An 11955-nucleotide genomic window follows, 5' to 3' on the forward strand; every position below is an offset into this window, starting at 1 on the left:
ACGGACCTCGAACTTCTGACCCTTCACCACTAGCTGACTGACTGACATTCTACTGCCCGCCCAGAAATGCATGCTGTCAATGCGTTGAATGGCTGTAAATTATCCGTATCAGTGGAGAGTGAGTCTTAGTCTGTCTGTGTCTCTTTGCCAGGGTCTGTACCAGAGCTGGGTGCTGGATGCCCAGAGGAACATCCTGGCTGTGTTGGAGGACATGCCGTCCCTCCACCCTACCATAGACCACCTGTGTGAGCTGCTGCCCCGCCTACAGGCTCGCTACTACTCCATCGCCTCCTCTGGCAAGGTGAGACCCACTATTAGAATAGTAAAAATACTTTGTCCATCTTGTGAGAAACAGCAGCACCCCTGGATGGAGAGCATTTTAAAGGTTAAGGACATGTACCTGGGATCAGAGACCAGCAGACCTCCGGTTGCCAGTTCAGTTTTTGAGTTTCTTTTTATTTAGTTTTTTATTTGATTACTTTATAACTGTGTATTGTCTTGTCAGGTGTATCCCACCATGGTGAGCATATGTGCGGTGGTGGTGGAGTTCCAGACCAGCACAGGGCGGACCTTCAATGGTGTGGCCACCAACTGGCTGAAGAACAAGGTTGTGGTGACGGACAACGGCCACAAGGCCACTGTGCCCATGTACGTCCGCAAGTCCCAGTTCCGGCTTCCCTTCAAGGCCAGCAACCCGGTGGTGATGATCGGGCCCGGCACGGGCATCGCCCCCTTCATGGGCTTCCTCCAGGAGAGAGGCTGGATGAAGGAGCAGGGTACGGAGCAAGAAGGCCTGGTCCTCATCTAGCATCTAAGTCTGTGGTTTTGCTGATTATTAAAACCGAATAGTGTTTGCCTAGTGCATAGATGGAGTTCACAGCAAGCAGTCTCCATTACTCTACAATAAATTAGGTTCACCTGAGTTTGTTGCCACAAGTATGTTTGTATTTTTTAGCATAAGGGAGGGAAAGGAAAAATAGGGCGAGTGTGACACAGCTTCACATCCAGTATGTATTTCGCTTTCAGGGAAGGATGTCGGCGAGACGATACTGTACTTCGGCTGTCGCCGCAGAAACGAGGACTTCCTGTACCAGCAGGAACTGGAGGAGTTTGAGAAGGCGGGCGTGCTGACTCAGCTCAACGTTGCCTTCTCCAGAGACCAGGAAGGGAAGGTAACACATCACACCAAACCTCTGTCAGCTCCTCACTATGTGAGAGTTCATGTGTCTAGCACTACTACCAAGTTTGTATGTACAGGATACACATGGTATACAGCATCCAATGAAATGCTTACTTGTTAGGTTCCTTCTCGACAATGCAACAACAATTTGAAATAATAAAAAATGAGAATACGAACATAAAGTCAATGGCTCAGTAGAATAGAAAAAAACATTTTAGCGTTAGTATAATACAGGAAGGCACAATTTATAGTTCAATATGTACACGTGTGTATATATATATATATATATATACTTTTTTTTTTACCTTTTATTTATACAGGTTTTTTCTCTTTTCCAAGAGAGACCTGTTCCAATTGCAGCAGCGGGAACAACGTTTCAGACAAAATAACTTGCATACACTAACACAACATTTAAACAAAACTATAAACACACATACAGTACAACAATTACATATTACATTAAAAACACAAACATCTTGACTAAAAACAGCTGGCCTAAAAACCATTACACTCTTCTATGATATATACAGTGGGGCAAAAAAGTATTTAGTCAGCCACCAATTGTGCAAGTTCTCCCACTTAAAAAGATGAGAGGCCTGTCATTTTCATCATAGGTACACTTCAACTATGACAGACAAAATGAGAAAAAAAAATCCAGGAAATCACATTGTAGGATTTTTTATGAATTTATTTGCAAATTATGGTGGAAAATATGTATTTGGTCAATAACAAAAGTTTACATCGATCAAGTGTTTTTAAACTCCACCAACGAAACTAGATCATCACATTTTAAAATGTTCAGGAGAGAATTCCAGGACCTCGGTGCTAAGTAACTAAAACTATTTCTACCATGACCTGTTCTAATTTTTGGTACTGTTAGAAGCAAATCAGAATGGGACCGTAATTGACATTTATTTACTGACCTGACTAAAAAATAACAGAGAGATAATGGCATTGTACCCAATATGGCCTTGTAAATCAGTGTATACCAGTGTTTAAGCCTACGCAAGGTCAATGACGACCAGCCAACAGCGCTGTAGAGATCACAATGATGTGTTAGACGTTTCTGATTTGTAATGAACCTGAGGGCTGCATGATACACTGAATCAAGTGCTCTCAGGGTAGTGGCTGAGGCCTGCATATATATAACATCACTAAAATCTAAAACCCACAGTAATGTACATCGTACCAGCTCCTTCCTGACCTCAAAAGAAAAACAAGCCTTATGCCGGTAATAAAATCCTATTTTCAGCTTGAGCTTCCTTATCAAGTTCTCTACATGCACAGTGAAGCTCAGCTTATCATCATCCCACACACCCAAATATTTGTACACTTTAACTTGCTCTATAGTATGTCCAGCCAATGTAGCAATGACATACAGTGCCTTGCGAAAGTATTCGGCCCCCTTGAACTTTGCGACCTTTTGCCACATTTCAGGCTTCAAACATAAAGATATAAAACTGTATTTTTTTGTGAAGAATCTACAACAAGTGGGACACAATCATGAAGTGGAACGACATTTATTGGTTATTTCAAACTTTTTTAACAAATCAAAAACTGAAAAATTGGGCGTGCAAAATTATTCAGCCCCTTTACTTTCAGTGCAGCAAACTCTCTCCAGAAGTTCAGTGAGGATCTCTGAATGATCCAATGTTGACCTAAATGACTAATGATGATTAATACAATCCACCTGTGTGTAATCAAGTCTCCGTATAAATGCACCTGCACTGTGATAGTCTCAGAGGTCCGTTAAAAGCGCAGAGAGCATCATGAAGAACAAGGAACACACCAGGCAGGTCCGAGATACTGTTGTGAAGAAGTTTAAAGCTGGATTTGGATACAAAAAGATTTCCCAAGCTTTAAACATCCCAAGGAGCACTGTGCAAGCGATAATATTGAAATGGAAGGAGTGTCAGACCACTGCAAATCTACCAAGACCTGGCCGTCCCTCTAAACTTTCAGCTCATACAAGGAGAAGACTGATCAGAGATGCAGCCAAGAGGCCCATGATCACTCTGGATGAACTGCAGAGATCTACAGCTGAGGTGGGAGACTCTGACCATAGGACAACAATCAGTTGTATATTGCACAAATCTGGCCTTTATGGAAGAGTGGCAAGAAGTAAGCCATTTTTTAAAGATATCCATAAAAAGTGTTGTTTAAAGTTTGCCACAAGCCACCTGGGAGACACACCAAACATGTGGAAGAAGGTGCTCTGGTCAGATGAAACCAAAATTGAACTTTTTGGCAACAATGCAAAACGTTATGTTTGGCGTAAAAGCAACACCCTGAACACACCATCCCCACTGTCAAACATGGTGGTGGCAGCATCATGGTTTGGGCCTGCTTTTCTTCAGCAGGGACAGGGAAGATGGTTAAAATTGATGGGAAGATGGATGGAGCCAAATACAGGACCATTCTGGAAGAAAACCTGATGGAGTCTGCAAAAGACCTGAGACTGGGACGGAGATTTGTCTTCCAACAAGACAATGATCCAAAACATAAAGCAAAATCTACAATGGAATGGTTCAACAATAAACATATCCAGGTGTTAGAATGGCCAAGTCAAAGTCCAGACCTGAATCCAATCGAGAATCTGTGGAAAGAACTGAAAACTGCTTTTCACAAATGCTCTCCATCCAACCTCACTGAGCTCGAGCTGTTTTGCAAGGAGGAATGGGAAAAAATGCTCACATCCCTCTATGTGCAAAACTGATAGACATACCCCAAGCGACTTACAGCTGTAATCGCAGCAAAGGGTGGCGCTACAAAGTATTAACTTAAGGGGGCTGAATAATTTTGCACGCCCAATTTTTCAGTTTTTGATTTGTTAAAAAAGTTTGAAATATCCAATAAATGTCGTTACACTTCATGATTGTGTCCCACTTGTTGTAGATTCTTCACAAAAAAATAGTTTTATATCTTTATGTTTGAAGCCTGAAATGTGGCAAAAGGTCGCAAAGTTCAAGGGGGCCGAATACTTTCGCAAGACACTGTAACTTGTAACATGCTTGGCATTTGAAAATACCATGCATTTTGTTTTACCTGAATTTATAATCAGCTTTAAATCATACAGATTATGGTGTATGATGTTAAATGCTCTCTGGGCATTTTCAAAAGCTAAAGATAAACTACTACCACTTGAATAAAGAACAGTATCATCTGCATAAAAATGAACATCTGCTGTTTCAATAAGATCCCCAATGTTGTTGATATACAAAATAAACAACAGTGGGCCCAAAATAGAACCTTGCGGAACACCTGAGCACATCTCTATGGATTCCGATTTACAACCATCCGCCATTACACATTGTGTACGATTTGATAGATAATTTATAAACCAATCTAGAGCATGACCAGTAATTCTACAACATTTGAACCTTTGCATTAACACAGCATGGTCCACGGTGTCAAAAGCCTTCGACAAATTAATAAAAACAGACACACAATGTAACTTCTTATCAAGAGCACAGTGGATGTCATTTTAAACCTTCAATGTTGCTGAAACAGTGCTGTGGCCAGACCTAAAACCTGATTGCATTCCATTTAAGATGTTGTTTACTTGGAAGTAGGTCTTTAGCCGCCTACTAACTAAGGACTCCAGTACCTTTTTGAGGTTAGAAATACATGTTAAGGGGGGAGCAATGATGTCTGCAGCTAGGTATAGGAGGCTAGGTCTAGTTCATCAGGGCCAGGGAATTTTTTAAAATCAATTTCTTTCAGGGCTTTACACACTTCTGAAAGAGAAGGATGAAAAGGAGAACCTGGTGAAGGAGTGCACAGGGGAGTCAGGTAAATTTATAGGGGGCTCAATTATACCTTTGACCTTCTTCAAATAAACTGCCTGCATCTATAAAATGCTGGTTCAAGGCTTTCAGAATGTAACTGAGAGAACCTCCATTCTGTGTGTCGACCAACAATTGTTTAGGAAGCTGTGTATATTTTCTGCACTCCAAACCTTTCACTAGTTACCAAAATTTGGATGGGTTATTAACATTTTGTGAAGTAGATTTCAGGTAGTGGTCTGCTTTCAATTTACGGATCATAGCCACACCCATATTTCGAAGACGTTTAAAAGCCATCCAATCATCTGCCAAACCAGTCCCTCTTGCTTTAGCCCACATAGCATTTCGTTCCCTTATGGTTTTTGTAAGTTCCTTAGTAAACCAAGGGATCTCTCTGCCCTTAATTCTGAATTTTTTAAAAGGGGGCATGCCTATTGCATACATCCTGGAATGTGTTGTGGAAGTAAGCAAAGGCTAGTTCAACATCAGGGATTAATTCCATTCTATTCCATTAAATGCTATACATCATGTAAAAAACCTTGAACATCAAACCGCTTCCAGTTTCTTTTCGTAATGACACGTGGAGATTTCTTAGGAATTTTACCATCTCACACACAGGCAATAGCACAGTGATCACTTATGTAATTTGCAAAAATACCAGACGCATTAAAACGATGAGGAATATTGGTTAAGATCACATCAATCAAAGAGGATTTCAGAGGATATTTTATATTCAACCTAGTTACACTGTTGACAATCTGAGTGAGATTATAGGTATTGCACAGAATTTTAAGTTGATCAGAGCTAGATGTTAACCAGTCCTGATTCAGATTACCCATCAGGACAAACTCAGAATTTACATTCTGTGATAACAATTTGAAAATACAATCCAGAGAGCCAACAGTAGCAGATGGAGGTCTATAACAGCAAGTTACAACAATATTTAAAGATGAGCCAAGGTTTAGGTTCAAATACAAATATTCAAATTGCTTAGGTTTAACAGAAGTCAAAACGACCACCGAGAACTTGTCTTTTACATATACAGCAACACCACCACCCTTAGATGTACTATCTGTACGAAAAACAGATCATATATATGTATGTGTGTTTATCTGTATGTTCATGAGTGAGTGCATGTTTGCTAAGGTGTGGAGAGTCGGTGCAGGTGGTCCGTCCAGTTCAAGTCTTCTGTAGTCTGATGGCTTGTAGATACCAACAGGCTCAGAGACAGTTTCTATCAGACCTCATGCTACGATACTGTCTGCCCGACAGTAAGAGAGTGAACAGCTCGTGCCTGAGGTGATGATGCTGTGGGCCTTCCTCAGGCATCGTTTCAAGTAGATGTCCTGGATGGGTGGGAGCACGGTCCAAGTGACATACTGGGTGTGACGTACATTTTGAAATTTGTGATAAGATTCAATAAGCTTTAACACTCCCATACGTATTTATTTGGACAATGAAGCTACATTTTTTTATTTGGATCTGTACTCAAATGGATCAAATGTTTCATGTGAGGTGACAGTACAGAATTTCACCTTTTATTTGAGGTTAATTTTATATCTGTTTTACCGTTTAGAAATGAACGTCCCCCATTTCAAGATGTCATAGGTATTTGGACAAATTCACTTGTGTAGTATTTGGTCCCATATTCCTAGCATGCAATGACTACATCAAGCTTGTGACTCTACAAACGTGTTGGATACATTTGCAGTTTGTTTTGGTTGTGTTTCAGATCATGTTGTGCCCAATATAAATTAATTATAAATAATGTATTGCCATTTTGGAGTCAATTTTATTGTAAATTTAAGAAGATTATATGTTTCTGAACACTTCTACATTCATGTGGATGCTACCATGATTATGGATAATCATGAATGAATAATGATGAGTGTGAAAGTTAGAGGCATAAATATCATAACCCCCCAGAAAATGCTAACCTACCCTGTTATTGGTAATGGTGAGATGTTTTGGGGGTATGACCTTTGTGCCTCTAACTTTCTCAGTCATCATTATTCACAATTAATTCATGATTATCCGTAATCATGGTGTCTACACTGAACAAAAATATAAACGCATCATGTAAAGTGTTTCACGAGCTGAAATAAAAAATCCCAGACATTTTCCGTACGCACAAAAAACATATTTCTCTCAAAGTTTGAACAAATTTGTTTACATCCCTGATAGTGAGAATTCCTCCTTTGCCAAGATAATCCATACACCTGACAGGTGTGGCATATCAAGAAGCTGATTAACGTTTTAAGGCTAGGGGCAGTATTCGGAAGTTTGGATGGCTGAGATGCCCAAAGTAAACTTCCTGTTACTCAGGCCCAGAAGCTAGGAGATGCATATGCATGGTAGTATTGGATAGAAAACACTCTAAAGCTTCTAAAACTGTTAAAATAATGTCTGTGAGTATAACAGAACTGATTTGGCAGGCGAAACCCCGAGGGCAATCCATCCAGGAAATATATATATATATATATATATTTTTTGGGGGGTCATTGGACTTCTCAAAGTTTTTCTATGGGAAAGCCTAATTATTAGGACCCATATTGCAGTTCCTATGGCTTCCACTAGATATCAACAGTCCAGTCTTTTTAGAAATTGTTCAATGTTTTTTTTAAAGGAAGAAGTATTCGTATTCTTTCTAAGTGTCACTCAGAAGGACTCTAGTCTTTTGGTGCGCGTGAATGAGTGCGCGCTCCTTGGTGTTTTTCTCCGGTATTGAAAACAGTTTATTTTGTCTTAAATTTGATCAATTATTTACATATTAGGGTACCTGAGGTTGGATTAGAAACATTGTTTGGACAAAGTTTACAGGTAACTTTTTAGATTCCTTTGTAGGCATGTTGGGCGAGTTGGAACAGGTGGATTATTGAATGAAGCGCACCAAATAAACATACTTTTTTGGGATATAAAGAATTACTTTATCGAACAAAAGGACCATTTGTTATGTAACTGGGACCCTTGTGATTGCAACCAGATGAAGATCTTCAAAAGTAAGGGATTTATCTTATCGCTATTTCTGACTTTCGCGATGCATCTGCTTGGCTGACTGCACGAATGTCAACCAGAGCTGTTGCCAGAAAGTTAAATGTTAATTTCTCGACCATAAACTGCCCCGTCATTTTAGAGAATATCGCAGTACGTCAAACAAGCCTCACAACTTAGGTTAGGGCCTAATGAATGTATTTCAATTGACTGATTTCCTTATATGAACTGTAACTCAGTCAAATCTTTGAAATTGTTGCATTTCATATTTTTCTTCGGTATACATTCATTTTGAAGTGTTCAGAAACATATTCTATTCTTATTTACAATAAAAGTGACTCCAAAATGACAAAACATTATTTACCATTATTTTCTATTGGGCACATCATAATCTGAAACACAACCAAAACAAACTGCAAATGCATCCAACAAGTTTGTAGTCACAAGCTTGATGTAGTCATTGCATGCTAGGAATATGGGACCAAATGCTACACTTTTAACTACTTTTAATACACAAGTGAATTTGCCCAAATACTTATGACACCTTGAAATGGGGGGACGAGATGCATAAAGTGCTTTCATTTCTAAACAGTAAAACATATGTATGAAAATACTCTAAAATAAAAGGTGACATTCTGTACTGCCACCTCGTATGAAACATTTGATCTCAAATCCAAAATGCTTGAGTATAGAGCCAAATTAAAAGTTTTAGCTTCCCTGTCCAAATAAATACGTAAAGTGTATCTATGACTTTGGTAAGGTCCAATATTTGATACTGCCAGTGCCTATAATTTGTATTGCCTTGAGAACCTGCAGACTTCAAGAGAACGTATTTTGTGTCCGTTAAATTATTCAAATGAATTGTTCATAATTGATAGATTTTTCATGCTCAGGTGTATGTGCAGCATCTCCTGAAGAAAAACAAAGAACATCTGTGGAAGCTGATCCATACTGACAATGCTCACCTCTACATTTGTGGGTAAGAACCAATTCAGACCACCTGCATATGTACACGCTTTTAGAGGGTTTTCTGAAAAGGCAAATCCATCATCGCGTGCCCTCTGTAAATATGGCTGCCACTTGTCCTTGCCTAGGGATGCTCGGAACATGGCACGGGACGTGCAGAACACCTTCTATGACATCGCTGAAGAGGTCGGAGGCCTCACACACACACAGGCTGTGGCCTACATCAAGAAGCTGATGACTAAGGGCCGCTACTCTCTGGATGTGTGGAGCTAAAGAAGATGAAGCTTACTTGCAGGACACCCTCACAACCCCCTAGATGTTACCCCTCACCCAAATGAAATAGGTTAACGGTAAACACCTTTTTAAACAGTTTTTGGAGGTAACACGTCAGCACCTAATCTCTAAATGGAAAGACTGATGTCTCTATGTCTGAGTTTTTGTTGTCCTTATTATTGGATTTGTTTGTAATCTTACTGAAAGCCTTTTGTGGGGACTCGTACTGAGAAGTAGTGCTGTTAATTTAGGATTGTTTGGGAATTGGCTCATACTCTAACTTGACCCCTAACCCCCAGGTCTTTCATATAGATTTGGTCTACATTCTCCTTTAAGGTTATGGGGGGAAAAAACATCTCTCTTGTGGAATAAATCAATAGATTTTTTTATTAAGAGTGCAGGCAGACCTTCATCGTTTCACATCAGATTAGAAAAGTTGGAGATGATAATTTACAGTACCAGTCAAAAGTTTGAACACCTCCTCATTCAAGGGTTTTTCTTTATTTTAAATATGTTCTACATTGTAGAATAATAGTGAAGACATCAAACTATGAAATAACATATATGGAATCATGTAGTAACCAAAACAGTGTTAAAGAAGAATCTAAACTATTTTTATTTGTTTAACACTTTTTTGGGTTACTACATGTTTCCGTATGTGTTATTTCATAGTTTTGATGTCTTCACTATTATTCTACAATGTAGAACATATTTAAAATAAAGAAGAAAAACCCTTGAATGAGGAGGTGTTCAAAATTTTGACTGATACTGTAAATTATCTCCAACTTTTGTACACGTTGTTTTTGCTAAGTGAAACTAGGTGAAAACAGAGGTGATTATGAAATTAAATATTGTGTCAGGACGTTTATCATGCTGTGAAGATCCCCACAAGCATTTTTTTTCTTGTATATTAACTCATTTCAAATGTAAAGCATTCTATATTTTCCATCTGTAAATGTATTTACAAATTCAGATGCTCTAGGAAGGTTGTGTAAACTTGTAGCGTATTCATGTTGTATCATGTACTGTTAAATTTGTACATTTAAATTTCAGTAACTATTTAGTAATTGAGCCTTGTTCTTCATCGGTTCATTCAAGAATAGGTCTTAGATTAAGTGGTGGTCAACTGTAAAAATGTCCAGGTGTTTTTTTTCTTCTCACGCTCTCTGACTGTAAGGCTTAGTGCCAACTAGTTACGTTTAGATGGAAACTACAACAGCATTTAGGCAATGCAATATGTGTTGGTTATATGTCCACTTGCAGTACAAAATGAATCCGTCTACTAACTGTCATTTATGTGTGTTCTGATATCACTAATTCTGGGATGTGTACAGTATACACTGATTGTACAAAACATTAGGAACACCTTCCTAATATTGAGTTTCCCCTGCCCTTTTGCCTTCAGAACAGCCTGAATTTGTTGGGGCATGGACTCAACAAGGTATCAAAAGCATTCCACACAGGGATGCTGACCCATGTTGACTAATGCTTCCCACAGTTGTCAAGTTGTCTGGATGTCTTGGTTGGTGGATAATTCTTGATACAAATGGGGAAACTGAGTGTGAAAACCCCAGAAACGTTGCAGTTCTTGACACAGTCAAACTGGTACACTTGGCACATACTACCATATCCCATGTAAAGGCACAAGTCTTTTAACTTCCCCATTTACCCTTTAAATGGCACACAAACAATCCGTGTCTCAATTGTAGCAAGACTTAAAAATCCTTCTTTATCGTGTCTCCTCCCCTTCATCTACACTGATTTTGAAGTGGATTTAACAAGTGACATCAATAAGGGATCAGAGACAGACCTGGTGAATCCAGATGAAAGCTATGTCATGGAAAGAGCACATGTTCCTAATGTTTTGTACACTCAGTAAGTATTTTATCTCGGTGTCTTTCTATGCTGATGGTTGGAGGTCTAATACAAAATATTTACTTAAACGTGAGGTTCTGCTGAACATTAACTGTATGAAGTGGATGATATAAGGGTGATGTTCAGCAGTCCTTTTGGTGTTTATTTTAATAGAGAAACCCCTAAACTATTGTAGTGATATGGCAGGGTTCATGTTTTCATTTGTGTGCCTTTGAACTTTTTCTCTTGCATTACTGATATTGAATAATGTGTTCCATCATGACCTGTTACATGACTTTTACCACTTGATCCAGTTGTTTATGCAAAATAGCTATTTGTATATAAACAGTATAACTTGAAAACATGCATTTGTAAAGAAATAATAATCATTGATTTGCTATACTTAGTCTTGGTTGTAATTTATGGCTTCTCTTTACTGTACACAACGACTTTAAAAAAAATGTTTTATACACTTTAATCAAATTTTCATGGACTCGGGAGAGGCAAACGTCGAGAGTCATGAGTCCTCCGAACAAATCTGCACTGCTTCTTGACACACTGCTTGCTTAACCCGGAAGCCGCACCAATGTGTTGGCTGGTGACCGAAGTTAGTGGGGCCAATTGTGCGCCGCCTCATGGGAGTCACGGCCGGCTGTGAATCAGCCTGAGATCAAACCTGGGTCTGTAGTGACGCCCCAAGCACTGCGACGGAGTGCCTTAGACCGCTGCGCCACTTGGGAGGCCCAACTACCTAATTTTCTAAAGATGACATCATAATCTGCCCTTGTAGCCCACACTCTTGATAACCTCAACCACTGCTCCAGAATTTACAATGATGTTGAATGATGCATTGCCAAACATACTGCATGTAATGGATCTAATTTACTGGTGAGTGGATGCTATTTC

General features: G+C 39.2%; 1 protein-coding gene across 2 annotated transcripts in view; it reads left to right on the plus strand.

Moving 5' to 3' along the window:
* The window catches only part of pora (P450 (cytochrome) oxidoreductase a), a 29191-nt gene extending 17740 nt beyond the window's left edge, over window positions 1–11451 (plus strand). For both annotated transcript variants that reach the window (XM_031826727.1, XM_031826728.1), the window contains 5 exons: window positions 152–301; window positions 506–776; window positions 1027–1172; window positions 8850–8935; window positions 9051–11451. In XM_031826727.1, the coding sequence (XP_031682587.1) occupies window positions 152–301; window positions 506–776; window positions 1027–1172; window positions 8850–8935; window positions 9051–9195 (798 nt within the window). In that variant the 3' untranslated portion in view covers window positions 9196–11451. The remainder of the gene's footprint in view (window positions 1–151; window positions 302–505; window positions 777–1026; window positions 1173–8849; window positions 8936–9050) is intronic.
* Window positions 11452–11955: the final 504 nt, after the last annotated feature.

This window comes from Oncorhynchus kisutch, linkage group LG6 (assembly GCF_002021735.2).
Source record: "Oncorhynchus kisutch isolate 150728-3 linkage group LG6, Okis_V2, whole genome shotgun sequence".
NCBI lineage: Eukaryota > Metazoa > Chordata > Actinopteri > Salmoniformes > Salmonidae > Oncorhynchus > Oncorhynchus kisutch.